Source organism: Pyrus communis, chromosome 3 (assembly GCF_041283825.1).
Source record: "Pyrus communis isolate YQ-2024b chromosome 3, ASM4128382v1, whole genome shotgun sequence".
In the NCBI taxonomy this organism is placed as follows: Eukaryota; Viridiplantae; Streptophyta; class Magnoliopsida; order Rosales; family Rosaceae; genus Pyrus; species Pyrus communis.
In genome coordinates, this window is record NC_142567.1 from 29,608,862 (window position 1) to 29,631,383 (window position 22,522).

The 22,522-nt window shown below is 38.9% G+C and overlaps 1 protein-coding gene across 1 annotated transcript; it reads right to left on the bottom strand.

Moving 5' to 3' along the window:
• Nucleotides 1-2,597: 2,597 nt before the first annotated feature.
• Nucleotides 2,598-21,673, bottom strand: LOC137715571 (peroxidase 15-like). Its single transcript, XM_088690424.1, has 4 exons — nucleotides 21,633-21,673; nucleotides 21,107-21,176; nucleotides 4,261-4,426; nucleotides 2,598-3,010 (listed from the first exon to the last, which is right to left on the bottom strand). The coding sequence occupies exons 1-4, from the start codon at nucleotides 21,671-21,673 to the stop codon at nucleotides 2,598-2,600; spliced, it is 690 nt and encodes a 229-aa protein (XP_088546550.1).
• Between the last annotated feature and the right edge of the window lie 849 nt (nucleotides 21,674-22,522).

Consider the following 22,522-nt stretch of genomic DNA (forward strand, 5'->3'; position numbering starts at 1 on the left):
GTGTGGGCTATTTTGTTGTAATTCCAGAAATAATGTGGGCTATTTGTGTTCAGTTTCAGAAATAGTGTGAGTTATTTTGTTGTAGTTCTAGAAATAATGTAGGTTATTTTGCTGTAGTTCAAAAAATAGTGTGTTTATTTTGTTATAGTTTCAGAAATAGTGTGAGTTATTTTGGTTCAGTTTCAGAAATAGTGTGGTTATTTTGCTATAGTTTCAGAAATATTGTGGGTTATTTTGATTCTGAAAAATAGTGTGAGTAATTTTTTTTTCGTTTCCTAAATAGTGTGGATTATTTTGGTTCAGTTTCAGAAATAGTGTGAGTTATTTTGCAGTAGTTCCAGAAATAGTGTAGTTATTGTGATCCAGTTTCAGAAATAGTGTTGTTATTTTGATTTAGTTTCAGAAATAGTGTGGTTGTTTGGCTATAGTTTCATAAATAGTGTGGGTCATATTGGTTCAGTTTTCAGAAATAATGTGGTTATTTTGCTATAATTCTAAAAATAGTGTTTATTCTGTTCTATTACATAAATCGTGTGTGTTATTTTGGTTTAGTTTTCAAAAGTGGTTACAATCAATAATACTAAAGCACATTAGCAATACGTTATCTAATATGTAATGTTAGGGAGACCAAATTTTTAAACCAAACTTGCAAACTAAATTATATGTCATCAATAAGAAATAAGCACGTTAAGAAAGAGAACATAATGACGTACATGTTGCTACTAAAATATAGAAACCTTTGATTAAATATCCAATTAAATAAAAAAATCAAACAAATGATAATTAGCTTTATTTTTTTTTCCAAGTGATTTCATTTAAGTTTCATATGCATTGAAGATGTGTTAAAAATATTAGGACTGATTTCACGGGGGTTATTAAATGAAAATTACATTAGTATTTTGAAGGTTGATTTACAAGATCTGTTGGTTGCTATTTATTAGCTGGCTTTCAACCATTTTTCAAGTGTATAAGTCATTCACAATTATTGTGCATGATTAAACGTGAACATAACGTATTTTGCATCATTAATAAACCTACTCCACGCACCCTTGCAATGTTTGAGAAGAAAGTAATGTCAAAGTTAAGAGATGTATCACCATTTAATGTCCTAATTTTCATTTAGGGTTAGTCACACTCATACCTCATCATTCTTCATCACCCAAAGACAGCTAGCTCAGAAAATTGAGATAACCCTAAATAATATTAGGAGTCTATAAATAGACTCACTAAACATAAAAGTCGGAGAGATAAAATTTTGATCAGATGAAGATCACTTCGATTGTAGCATTTTTCTGTCTTTTCCCTTTTGTAGCGGCTGATTTTAGGGTTAGCTTTACAATTCTACCTGCTCCCAAGCTGAGTCCATCATAAACGAAATTGTTCATATACGGTTTGAAATTGATTCGTCTATCAGTGGGGCCTTGCTCACTGAATATTTGGCAAACCAAATCGTTAATTTGCTTAACCTTTATAACCAGTTAAGCACAAATTCTAATCCTTTAAGCTGGCCTAGCATGACAACAACACAACCTATTAAAATAAGTCGTAGCACAGTTCGACCATCAACGTTTGGATATACTTGGAAACTCTCCGAAATAACATTACGAGTCTATGAATACTACTCTAAAGTTTAGTCCAAAACATAAAAGTCTAAGACAAAATTTTGATTAGATGAAGATTACTTTGATCGCAACATTTTTCTTTCTTTTCCCTTTTGTAGCGATTGATCTTGGGGTTAGCTTCTATAATTCTACCTAACCCCAAGCTAAGTCCATAACATGTGACATTGTTCGGAAATGGTTTGAAATCGATCTGTCTATCACTTCGGCCTTTCTCACTGAAAATCTGACAAACCAAATTCTTAATATACTAACTTTCCCAACAAGGTAAGCACAAATTTTAATCTTTTAAGTTAGAGTTAACAAAGGCAAGTTAGCCTAACACGACACGAGCACATCATATTTACATAAGTCGCAACATGGTTCGACCATCAATGTTGGATATACTTGGAAACCCTGCTAAAATTTATTACAAGTCTATAAATACTACTCTAAAGTTTAGTCCAAAACATAAAAGTCTAAGACAAAATTTTGACTAGATGAAGATTACTTAGATCGTAGCTTTTTTCTTTCTTTTCCTTTTTGCATTTATTGATCTTAGGGTTAGCTTCAATAATTCTACATGCCCCCAGTTGAGTGTATAATACGTGAAATTGTTCAGAAATTGTTTGAAATCGATTCGTCCACCACTTGGGCCTTACTCACTGAATAACTGACAAACCAAATTCTTAATTTGCTAACTTTTCCAACAAGGTAAGCACATTTAAGTTAAAGTTGTCAAAGGTCAGGCTGATCTAGCACGACACAAGCACGACCTATTTAAATAAGTTGCAGCATGGTTCCACCATTAACGTTGGATATACTTGGAAACCCTCCTCAAATGGACTAAAATGACTACAGTATGAAAAAAAATACTTAGTAAGCTATATATAATTAGTGAGGAAAGAAAAATAGACCAAAATGACAAGGTACCTAAACCTCATGCTAACACAGTACCCTTATTTAGGGTAATTGGTAACCTATTAGTAGACTGATTGATTAGTTGACTCTTTTGCAATCAGCCCTAATCTCTCCAGTGCTTCCTGTCAAGGGTCTTATATTCCCCAATTTGATCATGGACTGAGCAAAAGTATCAAAGAAATCGCTTTGGTTATTAGCAAAGCGGTTCACAATGGAAACAGTGTCTATGCTACTTGTTGAGAACAACTCCTGATCGGTCTGGAGGAGCCCGCGGTTGTTTTGGAGATTTTTGTAGTAGTAGTTGTCGAAGGCATCAGGAGTTGCTTGGTCAAGGTTGACCAAGGTACTTGGTTTGCCACCTTGACTACATGTTTGGTGTAGGGTTTTCATGTACTCGACATCAATGGTCGGATCCGGTTTGCTGGTGCCACTGAAATTGTAGAGGCGATCGACGAAAAATCCACATTTCGCCCTGCCAAATGTATGAGCACCTAAGAAAGCAAACAACCACATTTATATCTTTGAAAATAATTAACCTATTATTGACATGATGAAAACTGGGAGAGACGCTAGTAGAACTTTGGGCATCAGGCGCTCTTTTTTCTCGGAAGAGGATCTTCTTCGGATCCTCTTTGTGGGGATCATAGAGATCATCACATCCTAACCGTTCATCGTACAGTTGCATCTTCTCCAAATTCAAATAATTTCTGACCACATAATATACGATGAATGAATAAGATGTGAGGATCTCTAAAATCTCCACCATTTGAATCCAGATAGGATCCAAATCCCTTATTCTCGGCACAGTTGCATCTGGTGCCCTGCTCAATATGACCCACAGTTTGTTAATTAAGGGTGCCAACTTCCAAGTAAACAAGTTGGCACTTCCCAAATCAGCCCAAAAAGAGGAAAATGGTACTCAAGATATTTTTTTTGATGAGTATTACCACTATTTGAGGGTGATGAGTAAAAATGCACCCCTCTTGTTAATCCACTAACACCACAATACATTTTTTGATATGTCCGGTGTCACATCCCAGTTCGCATAGTAAGATATTGTCCGCTTTGGACCACGCTCTCACGGATTTGTTTTTGGGCTCCCACCCAAAACGCGTCTCGCTATAGGGATGTGGGCATGTACATATAAGGCACATCACCTCCTCTCTCCCGGGCGATGTGGGATCTTACAATCCACCCCCTTTAGGGGCCCGATGCCCTCGTCGGCACACTTCCGGCTGGGGAGTGGCTCTGATACCAAATTTTCACATCACAGTCCACATAGTAAGATATTGTCCACTTTAGGCCACGCCCTCATGGATTTGTTCTTGGGCTTCCACCCAAAACGCATCTCGCTATAGGGAGGTAGGCATGTACATATAAGGCACATCACCTCCTCTCTTCCAGGCGATGTGGGATCGTACATCCGGAATACGGGTCAATACACCATACACTAGAAGAAAAAAATTTCCTCCTCTTATATAATAACATATATATAATGTATTGTCCTGTATCCCGAGCACACTGTACAATATTTACTTACTATCTCTCTAATAAATACGGAACTCACTTATATGTACATGTGATCAGCAATAAGGGTAGTAAATAATATGGTCTAAATAGCAGCATAAGCTTGACATAGTACTTAAGCATATACGAAATTGCTAGGTTATTCATTTGCTGTTTTGATATTGTATTGTCCAACAAAAATTGTAATAATGTCATTCTGGTCAAATGTATGTACCTGATAACGCAACCAGATCAGTGGAATCTAATCCTTTGTTGCGGAATTTTTCAGTAATTAGCTTAAGGTTATCCTGAGGGGTTGTAATGTCATGATCGGCACCAGTTCGGTTTGCTGTCCTACTGTCTCTCCTTCCCAATTGAACTTCCCACGTTGGTCTTCCATTCTATAACTATGTTTAATAAAAGCAGTACAATAGTGTTATTTGAACCATTTTTACTAGCCAATACATTAGATCTCTTCTATGACATACACACACACACACATACATATACATATACATATACATATACATATACATACATATATATATATATATATATATAAATGGCGGAGTGGTGGCATCATTTTTTAATAAAGACTTAAAAAATAAACGGTTCAAATTGTTGAAGTACATTATGAAGTTGGCCCACAAAAACTTGTGTCAAAAGTTGTGTAAAAAAAGTAGTGTCACGGATCTGTCCCCGTATATTTGTGTATATATACCTGAAATCACTTATATTAAAGAGGTGGTTAGTAAAGTGATCGAATAGCAGCAATTAGAATATGCTCCAATTGTTTTCTTGGACTTGGCTCATTAGTGTTAACTACATTGATAAAGTATGAAGATCGTCCATCACGGTGGAACAGAGAAGGAGATGAAGCTTTGGAAAAATGAAAACTTGAATTGATATCTTCTAAGTTGAACTAATTTATACAAGCCTACAAAGTAACTAACTCTAACCTTCTAACAAACTCTTCCTAAACTAATATCCACCATTCAATTATAAACTAATCTCCACCATTCAATTATAAATCAATTTTCATCATACATTTGTTATAATTAGATAGATTAACTTGATCGACGACCGTTCGTAGAATCGTATTGATTTTTAATTTCTATTCGTATTCATTTCCAATCTCTTAAGACTTGTTCCTCCTCATGCACTTCAAATCTTATAAATAACATACTGAGAATTAATTTATTAAATTAAAAATAATAATTAGGATAATAAGATGCAAGGGTTAAATGTAACATCCCGTCCCGAAACTAACGAAACGTACATTGAAATTACAATTTTACCCCTAATCTATTCGTTTACGTGTATATTTGTGTTGTGTGGGTGGTGGGACCACACACAATCATACATTTTTTCTTTCTTTCCGGGATTCCCTCCCTCATTCCCTCACTCTGTCTCTTCTCTCTTCTCTCTTCTCTCAGTCTCTCTCTCTCTCTCTTCCTCCCCGAGCCATTTTCTTCTTCTTCTTCCTCTACACACGGACACACATACAAACCTAATCAAACCTGCACCAATCAAGAAACTAAGACCACCATCGTGTTCGTGGAGCTGAGAGGAGTTCAAAGGTGCCATTTTCAGGTAAGGAAAACACCATTTTCACGTCGATATCACGAGGTCCGATTTGAACACTGTTCATGCAAACCTAAACTAGCTTGTTTTTGGAATTTCTAAGCTTGTAGTTGTGCTTGTGAGGTCCCAAGGAGCCTCGGAGTAGTTCGTTGGGTGAATTTGGACGTCGGGAAGGCTAGGTTCGAAGTTGGCCGAACTTTGAAGTCGTGGACAGGTATGATCTAGCAATTTTTAGGCCTTAAAACTAGTCTAACGTGATTCTACTAGTCCTAAGCTTCATTTTGGTATAAAGAACGTGAAAAATGGTTGAAAAACGAAGGAGAAAACAAGGTTTGAAAATTACCCAGTTTTCCGGCGCCGTCGCCGGCGCCGGAGGTTCGCCGGAGAAGAAAGAGGAATATTCCGTTAAGTCTAACGGAATATTCCTAACGGCAGTGGACGGAATCTGGTTAGATTTGACGGAATATTCCGTCAGATAACGGAATATTCCTGACGGCGTCTGTTGACACCGTCAGTGTGCAGTGCACGTGGGCCGCGCGTGGGGGCGCGTAGGTCCGTGCGTGTTCAGGCGCGTGGGGGCGCGTGCATGGTCCAAAAATTTTTCTAAAAATATGGGCGTGATCCTGAGGTTGTGTAGGTCACGTTGGTATATTCATATGTCCAATTTGAGCAATGTATGAGAAGTTATTACGAGAAGTTGCTTAGGTGCTTTTAAATTAATGTTTTCGTAACTTTGTCGCGTATAGGTGATTCGTTTTCCGAGGACGAGCGTACACACTCGAGGCAGGGGGGCTACGACCCTTCTAATTATCAGTGAGTGGGCTTTTGTTTTCCGTATATACCTATATACAGTTATATTCCCAGAAATTAAATAGAAAATGTTATTTGTTTTATGCCATGCATTATATGAATGTTGTTTACGCATCATTGCATGTATTATTGGTGATATACATACATATATACATGTGTATTTGGTGCGGTGGAAGCACAGGTAAGTGCCAGGTAAGCGGTATTCAGGTGGTTATGCATTCCTGTTTATTATGCAATAGTAGTTTGAGATGCTTAGAGAGCTCATAATCTGCACCCCCGGTGTTAGTGCTCCCGTCCAGGGCCAGGGCACAGCCTTCACGTGTATGTTCACCAGCACCGCATGCTCGTCTTGGATCCAAGTTAGGTGCAAGCCTGTCGTAGAGATCACATTAGGTGGTTCCGACTTGTAGGTGACCCGCGATTTATCGCCAGCTTCACGTGATCGTAGCACTAGAGCATACATATATATTACACCCAGCTTGTCGTGCAGACCACGTTAGGTGGTTCCGACTCGTGTGCAGATTCAGTGATTGAGTTGAGCGTGGAGCTCTAGGTGCAGCGGTACATGTCACGTTAGGTGACTCCCGGCTGCCAGTTTATATGTTGTTGATGTGATTTACGCCTGAGCATTTATATTTGATTATGAGATTCTGTCATGGCATATTCTCGAGCATAAATGGCATATCATGGAGCATGATTGACATACCTATAAATACGTATATATGTTCATTTTCTGGGAAGTATACAGGTTTTACGGCGAGGGGTTAGAATGTGTTTTGCTAAAGAGTTTTCAAAGAACTTTGTTTTTGCCCACTCACGCTTTTGTTTTTGCGCCCCTCCAGGTTCTAGTGGTCTAGAAGGTTCGGTGGTTTTCCCCAGAGGGCGTCCCGGCAATTTCTGACAGACACTCACCATTGTAGGGTCACCTTCGGGTGTACATATGTCGTATCTTTTCCTTTTGGACTGTTGTAGACTTGCTCTGAATTGTGTCTCACATACACTAGTACTTTGTATGTTATTAGGTTTTTAATTATTCGTACTTTTATGTTACCTTCTTAATTAGCTTCCGCACGCGCACATGGTTACGTCACCTTCGTGTGACGGCCAGCACGCCCTGATCTCGGTCGGGGTGTGTCAGCTTGGTATCAGAGCCTAGTTTTGGCAGTCCTGTGTCTTTGTGAGTATTCTAATAGTTGGTGTCTTCTGTCAGAATCATGCCGCCTCGTCGGGAACCACGTCGCTCAGATGAGTCTAGTTTCCCTGATCTTACTCAGTTGGGGGAAGTGATTGCTACAGCCCTTCAAACAGTGATGCGCCCTCCCCAGAGGACTCCTCTGGAGACTATGTATAACTTGAAGTTGGATAAGTTTAAAGGTAACGAGGGTCACGAAGGCGCAGAACGTTGGTTGGAACACCTAGAGAAGACTTTCCGGGTGTTACATAACCAGGGGAACCTTCCAATGGAAAGGTGGGTTGAGACAACCTCTTGGTTTCTGGAGATGGAGTCTGCAGCTTGGTGGGAACAAGAACTTCGTAGGTTGACTCCAGCTCAGAGGACCGATTGGAATGTTTTCAAGGACGTGTTTCAAAGGAGATTTGTACCCCCTGAGTATATCGACCGTAAGAAACAGGAATTCACTGAATTGAAACAGCGAAAGATGACGGCTAACGAGTACTATCGTAAGTTCACTGATTTGTCTCGTTACTATCCTGATGTCGCTGGTAATCCGGCGGAGATGCTTCGTCGTTTTCGCTTGGGCACTAGGAAAAAATGGCGTTCTATGGCCACTACTACTCACTGCGAGTCCTACCAGGAGTTCTATGAGATATTGTTGAGGGTAGAGGACTCAGAGAATATGTCGAGTGACAGTGACGAAAAGAAAGATGACAAGGGGAAAAGTCAAGTGTCGCTTGGGCCTCGCCAAACTCAGAACTTTAAAAGGGGTGGTGCCAGTTCGAGTTCGTCTAGTGGTGGTTTCAGTGCCTCTGGACAAGGACGTGGAGGTAGATTTTATGGAAGTGCTCGAGGCCAGAGACAAGGTGATGGTGGCCGAAACCGACCCCCATTTTGCCGGAGGTGTAATAACCGACACTTCGGCGAGTGCAGGCAGATCAACGGTGCTTGTTTCACGTGTGGACGGACGGGACATAGAGCGGTGGATTGTCCCCAGGGTCAGCAGCAGAAGCCGCAGCAGACCTTTCTGCCGCCACCTGCACCGATTCGGCAAATCCAAGGTCCGAGTACTTATGGGCAAGCAGGTAGAGGTGGTGCCTATCACTATCAGGGTGATGTTGTTCCCTATGCTCCGGGACCGTATCAGTACCCCCAGGACCCGTATTCACAAGGTGGTTATCCCCCGTATCCCAGCAACTACATGCCGTATCCTCCAGCTCCAACGGGTGGTTCTCAATGGTACCAAGGAGGACAGTATCAGCAGGGTGAGATGGCCACTAGTAGTGCCGGGTCTTCGAGACAGATGGGTCAGTCCAGTCAGGGACGTGGAGCTCAAGGTCGCGGTGTTCAAGCGAGCAGAGGTCGTGGCGGACGACAGCAGGGCCAAGGGCGTATTCACAATATTTCCCTGCAGGATGCTCAGAACAACCCGGACTTGATAATGGGTACGTTAAACATTCTTGGTTATTTTGCTAGAGTCTTAATTGATTGTGGAGCTACACATTCCGTTATTTCTCATACATTTGCTCAAGTAACGCAACCTCGCCCCACACCTCTAGGGTACGATTTAGAATTCGCTATGCCTAGAGGAGAAAGATGTGTTGTAGATTGTTTATACCCAGGATGTCCAGTGATAGTAGAGGGTGTTGTTATGCCCGCTGATCTTATCCCGTTAGATATTGTCGATTTTGATGTGATTTTGGGCACGGATTGGTTGCACTTCTATCGTGCTAACATTGATTGTTACGGGAAAGTAGTTACTTTTCACCGTCCTGGATTACCTGAGGTTACTTTTGTGGGTGAGCAGAGTGGAGTAAGACATGGTGTTATTTCAGCTTTGCGAGCAAAGAAGTTGTTGACTAAAGGTTGTCAGGGGTATCTAGCTCATGTGGTGCTAGAAGAGACTGTTCCTAGCAGAATTGAGGATGTGAGAGTGGTTAGACACTTCCCTGATGTTTTTCCTGAAGATTTACCTGGTTTACCCCCAGATCGAGATGTGGAGTTCAATGTTGAGTTACTTCCAGGTACTAATCCTATTTCTTTAACTCCTTATCGTATGGCTCCTGCTGAGTTAAGGGAATTGAAAGTTCAGTTACAGGAATTAGTGGATAAAGGATTCATTCAGCCTAGTACTTCACCTTGGGGCGCTCCAGTGTTGTTTGTGAAAAAGAAAGATGGGACTTTGAGGCTATGTATCGACTACAGACAATTGAATCGGGTGACGATTAAAAACCGTTATCCATTGCCTCGTATCGATGATTTGTTTGATCAGCTGAGAGGTGCTTGTGTATTTTCTAAGATAGACTTGAGGTCTGGGTACTATCAGCTGAAGATTAGTAGGGATGATGTTCCTAAGACGGCGTTCAGGACTCGTTACGGTCATTACGAGTTTTTGGTTATGCCATTTGGGTTGACGAATGCACCAGCAGCTTTTATGGATTTAATGAACCGGGTATTCCAGCCTTACCTGGATAGATTTGTCATTGTCTTCATTGACGATATTCTGGTGTATTCTAAGTCCAAAGCGGAACATGTTCGACATCTTACTTTGGTGTTGAAAAGGTTGAGAGAACACCAATTGTATGCTAAGTTTAGCAAGTGCCAGTTCTGGTTAGATCAAGTCGCGTTTTTGGGGCACATCATTTCTGCTCAAGGTATTCTTGTTGATCCTCAAAAGGTTGCAGCTGTGGAGAGTTGGGAGCAACCACGAACCGTCACTGAGGTGAGAAGTTTCATTGGTTTGGCGGGATATTATCGGAGATTCGTTAAGGATTTTTCGGTGATTGCCTTGCCACTGACGAGGTTAACAAGGAAAGATGTTAAGTTTGAGTGGAATGATAAGTGTGAGCAGAGTTTCCAGCAGTTGAAGCATTGTCTTACTAATGCACCTGTTTTGGCACTCCCGGACGATAGTGGTGATTTTGAGGTTTATAGTGATGCTTCTTTGAATGGTCTGGGATGTGTATTGATGCAGCATGGTAGGGTGATTGCTTATGCTTCGCGGCAGTTGAAAACCCATGAGATGAATTACCCTACACATGATTTGGAATTGGCTGCTATCATCTTTGCATTGAAGTTGTGGAGACACTATCTTTACGGAGAGAAGTGTAGGATCTTCACAGATCACAAGAGTCTTCAGTATCTCTTCACCCAGAAGGAACTTAATCTTCGTCAACGGAGGTGGCTGGAGTTGCTCAGCGATTACGATTGCACGATTGATTATCACCCTGGTCGTGCGAACGTGGTGGCTGATGCACTTAGCAGAAAGTCACATGGTCGTATCAATGCGTTGTACGCTAGTCGTATTCCTCTTTTGGTGGACTTGCGTGCTACAGGAGTAAGGTTAGAAGCAGAAGATCGAGATGTGGCATTACTTGCTAATTTTCAAGTTAGACCAATCTTGGTTGATCGGGTGCTTGAAGCTCAGGTAGCTAATGAACAGATTCAAGAACTAATTCGAGCTCGAGATCAAGGAAGGAGGCGAGATCTCAGAGTTCGTGATTCTGATGGCATGTTGATGTTAGAGGGTAGAATGTTCGTGCCTAGTAATGTGGACTTGAAGAAGGAAATTCTTGATGAAGCACATATCTCGGCTTATGCCATGCACCCAGGAGCAACCAAAATGTATCATACCATTCGACCATTTTACTATTGGCCGGGTATGAAAAGGGAGATAGCTGAGTATGTGAGCAGTTGTGCTGTTTGTCAGCAAGTTAAAACAGAAAGAAAGAAGCCGTTTGGATTGTTACAGCCGCTTCCCGTTCCAGAGTGGAAGTGGGAAAATATCACTATGGATTTTGTGTACAAGTTGCCGCGTACACATAATGGTTTTGATGGCATTTGGGTGATTGTTGATCGACTCACTAAGTCGGCACATTTCATTCCAGTGAGAGAGAAGTACTCTTTGAGCCGGTTAGCAGAATTGTTTATCTCAAAGGTTGTGAAATACCATGGTGTCCCTGTAAGTATTGTCTCGGATCGTGATCCACGATTCACATCGAAGTTTTGGGTAGCTTTTCAAGAAGCTTTGGGTACGAGACTACTTTACAGTACGGCATATCATCCACAGACAGACGGACAGTCCGAGAGAACTATTCAGACCTTGGAAGATATGCTGCGAGCATCAGTGTTACAGTTCAGTGATGCTTGGCATCAGCGGTTAGATTTGATGGAATTTGCTTACAACAACAGCTTCCATTCGAGCATTGGCATGGCGCCATTCGAAGCTTTGTATGGTCGATCTTGTCGCACTCCGTTATGTTGGTCAGAAGTTGGCGAAAGAGTCTTGGTAGGTCCGGAGATTGTCGAGGAAACTACTCAAAATGTTCAGGTAATTAGGTCTAACCTGAAAGCAGCTCAAGACAGGCAGAAAAGTTTAGCAGATCGGCATGCTACGGACAGAACGTATGAGGTCGGAGATTGGGTATTTCTGAAGCTTTCACCATGGAGAGGTGTTGTGCGGTTTGGAAAGAAGGGGAAGTTGAGTCCCAGGTATATCGGACCGTACCTAGTCACAGAAAGAGTTGGTGAGGTAGCTTACAGGTTAGAGTTGCCTCCGGAGTTGGCTAAAGTGCATAACGTTTTTCACGTGTCTATGCTCCGACATTACGTTGCTGATCCATTGCATGTGATACCTCCTCAACCGTTAGAGATAAATCCAGATTTGACGTACGACGAGGAACCGTTAACGATCTTAGATTGGAAAGAAAAGGTTCTGAGGAACAAAACGGTGAATTTGGTGAAAGTTTTGTGGAGGAATCACTCAATTGAAGAAGCGACTTGGGAGACAGAAAATAGGATGAGGGATTTGTATCCTAGATTATTCTTTGACTAATAGGGGTGTATTTTGGTTGTTTTGAATTTCGGGACGAAATTCTATTAAGGTGGGTAGGTTGTAACATCCCGTCCCGAAACTAACGAAACGTACATTGAAATTACAATTTTACCCCTAATCTATTCGTTTACGTGTATATTTGTGTTGTGTGGGTGGTGGGACCACACACAATCATACATTTTTTCTTTCTTTCCGGGATTCCCTCCCTCATTCCCTCACTCTGTCTCTTCTCTCTTCTCTCTTCTCTCAGTCTCTCTCTCTCTCTCTTCCTCCCCGAGCCATTTTCTTCTTCTTCTTCCTCTACACACGGACACACATACAAACCTAATCAAACCTGCACCAATCAAGAAACTAAGACCACCATCGTGTTCGTGGAGCTGAGAGGAGTTCAAAGGTGCCATTTTCAGGTAAGGAAAACACCATTTTCACGTCGATATCACGAGGTCCGATTTGAACACTGTTCATGCAAACCTAAACTAGCTTGTTTTTGGAATTTCTAAGCTTGTAGTTGTGCTTGTGAGGTCCCAAGGAGCCTCGGAGTAGTTCGTTGGGTGAATTTGGACGTCGGGAAGGCTAGGTTCGAAGTTGGCCGAACTTTGAAGTCGTGGACAGGTATGATCTAGCAATTTTTAGGCCTTAAAACTAGTCTAACGTGATTCTACTAGTCCTAAGCTTCATTTTGGTATAAAGAACGTGAAAAATGGTTGAAAAACGAAGGAGAAAACAAGGTTTGAAAATTACCCAGTTTTCCGGCGCCGTCGCCGGCGCCGGAGGTTCGCCGGAGAAGAAAGAGGAATATTCCGTTAAGTCTAACGGAATATTCCTAACGGCAGTGGACGGAATCTGGTTAGATTTGACGGAATATTCCGTCAGATAACGGAATATTCCTGACGGCGTCTGTTGACACCGTCAGTGTGCAGTGCACGTGGGCCGCGCGTGGGGGCGCGTAGGTCCGTGCGTGTTCAGGCGCGTGGGGGCGCGTGCATGGTCCAAAAATTTTTCTAAAAATATGGGCGTGATCCTGAGGTTGTGTAGGTCACGTTGGTATATTCATATGTCCAATTTGAGCAATGTATGAGAAGTTATTACGAGAAGTTGCTTAGGTGCTTTTAAATTAATGTTTTCGTAACTTTGTCGCGTATAGGTGATTCGTTTTCCGAGGACGAGCGTACACACTCGAGGCAGGGGGGCTACGACCCTTCTAATTATCAGTGAGTGGGCTTTTGTTTTCCGTATATACCTATATACAGTTATATTCCCAGAAATTAAATAGAAAATGTTATTTGTTTTATGCCATGCATTATATGAATGTTGTTTACGCATCATTGCATGTATTATTGGTGATATACATACATATATACATGTGTATTTGGTGCGGTGGAAGCACAGGTAAGTGCCAGGTAAGCGGTATTCAGGTGGTTATGCATTCCTGTTTATTATGCAATAGTAGTTTGAGATGCTTAGAGAGCTCATAATCTGCACCCCCGGTGTTAGTGCTCCCGTCCAGGGCCAGGGCACAGCCTTCACGTGTATGTTCACCAGCACCGCATGCTCGTCTTGGATCCAAGTTAGGTGCAAGCCTGTCGTAGAGATCACATTAGGTGGTTCCGACTTGTAGGTGACCCGCGATTTATCGCCAGCTTCACGTGATCGTAGCACTAGAGCATACATATATATTACACCCAGCTTGTCGTGCAGACCACGTTAGGTGGTTCCGACTCGTGTGCAGATTCAGTGATTGAGTTGAGCGTGGAGCTCTAGGTGCAGCGGTACATGTCACGTTAGGTGACTCCCGGCTGCCAGTTTATATGTTGTTGATGTGATTTACGCCTGAGCATTTATATTTGATTATGAGATTCTGTCATGGCATATTCTCGAGCATAAATGGCATATCATGGAGCATGATTGACATACCTATAAATACGTATATATGTTCATTTTCTGGGAAGTATACAGGTTTTACGGCGAGGGGTTAGAATGTGTTTTGCTAAAGAGTTTTCAAAGAACTTTGTTTTTGCCCACTCACGCTTTTGTTTTTGCGCCCCTCCAGGTTCTAGTGGTCTAGAAGGTTCGGTGGTTTTCCCCAGAGGGCGTCCCGGCAATTTCTGACAGACACTCACCATTGTAGGGTCACCTTCGGGTGTACATATGTCGTATCTTTTCCTTTTGGACTGTTGTAGACTTGCTCTGAATTGTGTCTCACATACACTAGTACTTTGTATGTTATTAGGTTTTTAATTATTCGTACTTTTATGTTACCTTCTTAATTAGCTTCCGCACGCGCACATGGTTACGTCACCTTCGTGTGACGGCCAGCACGCCCTGATCTCGGTCGGGGTGTGTCATTAAAGGTCTTATAAATATATGTAGGTTATCAGAGCTTTATCTAAAGGATTTTTATTTTTGGTTTTGTTTTAATTTGATGTTTAACTGATATAATTTATTTACACATAATATTTTGAGGATTATGAGAGTTTCAATTTACATAATTAATATTTTAATTTTTACATTTAGTCTGTAGGGGTTACGTACTAACTTCCTTTTTTTTTTCTTTTTTTTTTTTTTTTGAACGAAGGTTACTAACTTACTAAAATACTTTATGCGAGGAGAGGTTACTAGAATTCTTGGTTGATTAAGAAGACACTCCTTCGCAACGGACTTTGAGCTTGTTTATGGAGTCGTATGTTCAAGTCTTGTAAGTTGTCAGTGTACGTACTTGCACATAGGGAGGCTGCAACGGCTTTAGGACAACGTCTTTGATGTGCATATCACACAAGGTTTGCTCTATTAGATTAGGACCAGGGAAGCAGGTAAGGGTAGAGAGTTTGAAGTATATGACTCGATAAGTCGTGGTCCTTTTCTTTTTTTTTTTCCTTTTTTTTTGTAAACAAACGATAGTATCTATACTAAGGGGAGTGAGAGAATAGGCTAAGCCTCACGCCGTAATATGTGGTTCAACTTTGCCATTGACGAGAATGGAACCTAAGATCTCTCATTTACAAGTGAAAAGGAATATCACTAAACCGTATTACTAAGTGGCATGACCAAGGTTCTAAAAAATGTTAGGCACTAGTCGGATGCCAGGCTGGCGTCGAACGCCTAGTTGGCTAGGCGGATTTAGGTAAATTTGTTATATATATTTTAGGGAAGTGTTATTGGCACTCCAAAAATCTCATTCTACTCTCCTCGCAAGTGTATTTTTATTTCAAAATATAGAAAGTTAGGAGTGTAGAACGAGAATTTTGGAGTGCTAAGAACAATTCCCATATTTTATGAATTAATTAAATTTACTATATCAAATGTAAATAATTATTGACTAATATGTTATTTCTTATAGAAGAACATACATATTTGAATGTTTTATGTACATATATAATAAGGCCTAGGAAAAAAAAAATTATCTAAATAATTTATAATTTATATAACATATATATATATATATATATATCCCAAACTTTTAAAAATATAAAAAGCCCACAGAGTGGGTGGTTTTCATTATTAAAAGTTAAAACCATCAGTTGTCCACCTCACCTGTCCACCTTGGGTGGTTTTCATAATTAAAACCATCATAGTCCATGGTTTTCATAATTGAAATGTTCAAGTCTCTCTCTCTCTCTCTTCGCACTCTCTCTTTTCCCTCATCTTCACAGATGAGTTGCAGAAATTCGCCGAAGTTCTGCTGCTACGTACGAGATCGGAAGTTGTAGATCCATTGCGAAAATTGCAGCAAGTTTGGGATTTGCAGAGAGATTTAAACCGCCTCGACTACTGCCTAGCCCGTCTCAGGTGCCTAGCGAGCGCCTAGGCGGTTGCCTAAGTCCTCCCCGCCTAACTAAACGTTTTGGTCTAAATCGGGTCGGAGCTCCACCGTCCAGCGCCTAGGCAGCCCCCTAGGCCGATTTTTAGAACACTGGGCATGACTTGATGAGTCTCTGCTATATGGATATCTCATAGATACGTACATACACACACACACACACACACTTGTGTTGTACAGAGAATTACAAATGGCAAGAAGTCATATTGCTATAATTAAGTACAAGTCTAAGATGCATAATGGCTACAAGTTTTAGTGAAGAATGGATTCTTGGGTTAAATTTGGGTAGAACAATATGATAATTCGGGTGACTTACCTTAACTCTATGCATGTGTGTTTATATATATATATATATATATATATATATATATATATATATATATTATTTATTTTTCAATTAGGCTATCTGAGTTTTGTTCGTGGTTAGAATCTTTATTTTTGATTCATTATGTTTTGAGATCAAACCCTCTCATTTCTTGAGTATAAAGTAATCGATGCTCTATTTGAGGATGCTTCCAACTAAACTGTAATGGTTTTTCGCTATGTGAGGATGGCTAACTTTGAGTTGTTTGTTGGGTGTGAGGCACTTTTATTCTCTTTGATCAAGTTGAAAGTCCTGACAAAATTTTTATCGAGATCCATGCATATACCACTATCCTCCTATTATACGTTTATTTTCTTATCAATGAATATCGTATTTTTACTCAAAAAAAAAAATAGAAACACACCTATATGATGTATATTTTAGACCCAAAGACAATATTCTCTCTCATTGAGTTGAGAGAGCGGCAAGTTTGACCAGGAGCTAGTACCAGTAACCGAAGACAATTTTAAAACCTATGTAGCAACAATTTTACTAGGCTTAAATGTCACAATCGTCCTTGTGTTTTAATTATATGGTTAATTTAACTTCCATATGTTAAATTTAACCAATTTAGTATTTATGTTTACACCGTTGGCCAATATAATTCATGTCTTTATCTTAATGTTAAAAAAATCCATTTTAAAACATTAAAAACTCTATTTATTTAAAGAAATAGAATCCAATTAAAGAAATGATAAGATTTTTGCCAAAAATAAATAAAAGTTTAGATATAAAACAATCCAAAAATCATCATACCCATGAGGGGTACGGGGAAAGGGAGATCTCGGAAGTGGTGCAGATTGATGCTATGGAGATGACACATTGGAGTTGTTTTGGGTATGTTTGATGATGGCGGTGCTAGGGGGGTTTCAAAATTTGCTTTTATTTTTGAATTCTCTTATTTTCTTATCTTTTATTCTTATTTGTTAATCAATTCGAAACATATTTATAAATTCTTTTAACAGTAACTGGATGGAAAGTACTAAATTAACTGATAGAGTGAAACACAAAAACTAAATTGGTCAAATTAAAAACATAAGAACCAAATCAACCGAATAAATATAATACAAAGACCATTTCAACATTTAAGTCATTTCAATATGTGCGAATGTATGCCTTTGCTGACTTTACTCCCTACCTCTTGCCCATGGAGAAATTTTTAGTTATGACGGGAACACGAATGGTACACCACGTGTTTTTATGTAAGTGGTGAAAATTTTAAAATTTTAAGTTATTAACTTTTTAACACACATATCTCACTATTTATATATAAACATGTGGTGTACCAACTTATGTGACGGTCACAATGAAAAATCTCTTTTGCCCATGCATGCATTTCAAGATTCCGAAATATCCTTTCAACACATTAATGATTAACAAATTACTAAGATAATTCGATATAGAACCAATTCCCACTAGTTTAAAGTCGAGGCATATTCCTAAGATAATTCCATATAGAATCAATTCCCTTGAGAATTATTAAATTTAATCTTAAAAAGTTTACGTATCAATTTAAGTTCCTTGACTTTGATTCAATTAAGCAAATCCCTTTTTTTCTGCGCGATGGTGAGTTTAGGAGCAATCAAATTACCTAAACTCAGGATAATTAAAATCATATAATCATTTAATACACTAATTAAAATCATATGTGATGGTGAGTCGGTACCGAACTTTAAAGCTTTGCTTTATGGATTTTTTTTTTTAATACGCTATTACCCTTGGGCTGATGTTAGTGTATTAAATGATAATATATTTAAATTATCCTGAGTTTAGGTAATTTGATTGCTCCTATTAGTGTGCTTTGGACTTGGATTAAAGGTAATCATATATGTGATTAAATTATGTTTTTTCTTTTGTTAGCATGATATTCTCTCCTTATTTGTCTAATTTCTATACTATTCTTATGATGGAAGGAAGAAAATGTAAGTTTGTTCATCAGAAACCCCTTTTTCTATTGGAGTCCGAAAAAGAGATTCCATTACTAAAAGGCAAAAACCCAAACCATACACAAACAAAACTTTTAGGGTGCTATGAAGTGTAGAATAAATATTTCAGTATTTTAACTGTTAGATTTTGATTTTAATTTTTTATATTTTTAAACAAAAATTTAACAGTTAAAACATTTAGAGCATCTCAGATTTCAAAATACTGTAAAAATCCCACAACCAATAGGGGAGGTCACAGACGGACCAAACCAAGCCAACGACAAGAACATAACATGAAAAAATGAGCAAAAGATTGAGAGACAGCATCTCCAAAGGATAAAGGCAAGAGGGAGAAGCTGGGAAGACCCATAAGAGCACCATGGTCAAGCTTTAAACCTCCCACCTAGCTAAGCCCTGAAGATGTTACACCATTTATCATAAGACTATGAAACCAGACCATGATGCAGGACAAAAGTCAAAAGTGATAAAATTGAGGTTCCACCATAAAATCAATTGGCAATATGAAGACTTGCTTAAGACCATATAAGCCCATAGCTGAGTTGACAACTCACCGATGTGGGACAAATTGTCTCTCGCATTTGAACTCTCAACACGCCCCCGCACGTGTGGCCAATTTTTAAGCCTACACGTACACGTGGACAACAACTGGGTGACGCGTGAGCACGTGTGGCTCTTAGATTGTTACACGTGGGACAACTTGCTCTAATACCATGATGAAATTGAATAATTTACAATCAAAGTAGGAAACACACCTATATTCCCAATCCTTGTGATACAAGGAATATTAAATGATTTACAATCAAAGTAGGAAACACACCTATATTCCTAACCCTCCTCGGATATTGCCCATATTCCTAATCCTCCTAAGATGTTGACTCACGCCAACAATTAATACTATTTACATTGAAAAAATTAGGAAGATTTGTACATATGCAAAAAAATTAATCGATACAGTCCACATAAAAATTGTACAACCTATCTATGTACAAAAGGGATTAGACCAACACATTCCACTTAAGTAGTTTCTTCAAAATGGACTTTCCTTTGAAAGTAAGCAATTAGAAACCAAACTGATATCATGCACCCCTTTTTCCATATATTACCAAAATAGCCATATATTTATGTCGACAGTAGGTAATCTACGACATAGATAAATTATACTACAACATAACTTCAACAATCAGGACAGGACATAAATAATTATCAAAACAGTAGAGGTCTGTGAATCGTTACCCAAGCTATTCAAATTGTAAGTTGACAAAGGGCATATGCTTGTGTTTGATGATTTGGATCAACCTCTGTTCTCTCAGTCTCTTTCTCCTAATCCCAGTTGCGGACAGGGAAAACATGAAACATACTTTCTAGCTTTTGCTATGATGAGAAAATGAGACAAAAGAACACTCTCTTTTAGTCAAGGAGTTGGTGGAGATAATGGAAGGGTATGGAAGAGCTTCGATCCGAAAAGTACCCAATTGCATCTCTCTCTCCCCCTTCCTCTTTCTGTTTCGTTTCGTACTTTCGTATGCAGCTGCACCACTAAACCTAGGGGTGGAAAAAATTCTCGAAAATCCCGAACCGAACCGAAAAAATCCCGATCCCAAACCAAAAATTTCCCAAACCGAAATTCCTAAAATTTTCGGGATGCTATCCCGAACCAATCCCAAAATTTCGGTATGGGATTCGGGATTGGCTTCTCGATATTTCGGGAATCCCATACCAAACCGAAAATATATAATATTAATTATTATATATATATATATATATTTATACATATAGATATATTATTCTTTTATAATTGATGCTAGTAGTTTCTAATTCATGCTTAGCAACCTAGAATGCCTTACACCTTGCATATTTTCCATGTTCTGTTTGATATTCATGTGGATTTTATTATTGCTGCTGCCATGACTGATGATTTCAGAAGACTTGATTCTTTTGTCTCTCAACAGATTGCAAAAAGAGTTTAATTAATTTGAATTTTGACTATGATAAAAAGAGTCAAGCATGCCAGTGTTCAATTAAATGGTAGTGTGAATGAAATGAAATTCCTAGTTCATGAATGTGTTCTTGAATTATATATTTGAAGAACAATTCATAATTTCATATTTCAATTTGGGATTTCCGATTTGTCCCAAAATCCTGAAAATATTTCGGGATTCCCAAAATTTGGGATTCCCGAAAATTTGGTTTGGGATTGGTCTTCAAATTCCCGTCCTGAAAAATTTCGGTTTGGGATTCGGGATACTAGTTTCGGTATGGTATCCCATACCGAACCACCCCTAACTAAACCCCTTGGTCTTTATTTACAGCAGTAGAGTCGGCAAAATTCTATAGATGGGAATGGACTAAAAGCCTTTTATTGATCTGTGGATTGTGCGTTGTTTTTTGTCTTTGAAACACCAAGAGATCAAAAATCGAAACAAAGTGGAATATAAATCTTAAAACTTTTAAGCTGAATCTTTATATTAAATTGAACGGAAAAATTATACAATTATAATTAGAAAAACTAAATTATAGTAAAAGCGAAACATACATGAAAACGAAGAAGGTACTTGCAAGCCTCTTAGGCTTGTTCGGACCCTTGCAGCCTTCTTGCTCGAGCCAGTGCTTTTGTTCTTCAACCTGTCAAAATAAAAAATCAACACAAACACGCAAATAAAGATAGGACACGTGCATAATATCAAACTTCTGTTTGATGATGATTTTTTCCACATATCATGCATTGCAGAGAAGGTTAATGCGATCACCGTCAAGTTTACGAATAATATTTGCACGACTGAGTGGAAAGTTGGATGAGTGAAAATTTTGCGTATGTAACATGCACGAAAGTAGTTTTTGACTTTTGGGTGGTTAAAAGAAAGACTTTTGGGTGGTTGCTTTTAGTCTTGTGCATAATAGTTGTCATTACTTTCTAGAAAATGATATCATAGAGTTCTTTACAGTTTATCCAACTACTACTTAAAGCACACACATGATAATTCACCCAAAAAAAAAGCATACACATGATATACTCAAATAATGTATGTGACCATCAAATCCTTCTAAACACATTTACACAAAAAATTGTAAATTGCAAACTTGATTTGTGTTCCATGTAACAATGACTGCGAGTCGGCCATATATTCATAGTCATGTCGACCTGTTTTAAAAAGAAATCCATTTGGTTCATACCAAATTGTGACTCGATTGGGGGTTGGGGGATAAGAAAAGCGGCGGCCGAGGTTTAGCTTTTGAGAGTTTTAACGAAACACTTCCGGTACTATTTATTTTTAACGAAAATAACATTTTTACTCTAAAAAGTCACTCATAGTATTATTTACTTACATCACCTTTTTGTTCCTTTGATTAAAACTTAAAATTTTTAAATCATTTTTATTAGTTTTCTTTTAATTTTTTATTGAGAGAATTCGAGAGAAAAAGAAGAAGGGGATACCCCTTCCGAGATCATCAATGATGTCTGGAAGTCCCACGTTGGCACACGTAGCCAGCAGGCATCGAAGGGCAAATTTCTAAATACTCTGTTCTACATTATAAAACAAGGCAGGAATGGAAAGAAAAGTAAAGGGTAATTTTGTCAAAACATTGTTGGTGAATAGCGTTTTTTATAGGTATAATTTCTATAAATAATAACTCAATAAGCAGCACTTCAAGTTGTTCTGGAACTCAAAAATATTTTCTTTAAAATAATTTTCAATTATTTTTAAAAGAACTTCCAAACAGTTCTAAATTTCTAGAGATGTTATAACTAGGTATGTCTTTGTGTAATTAACAGAGCCACGATATATTTGATACTTCTTTTAGGAAAGTACTACTCACATACTTATTTTTACATTCCCACACCCGTGTTAGTTTTTCGTCCGTGATCTTCTTCAATCTATTTGATTCGACGATCGAAAATTACGAAGAATATATAATAAATAAAAACAAGAGTATGACTAGCATTATCCCTTCTTTTATTCAACTCATTA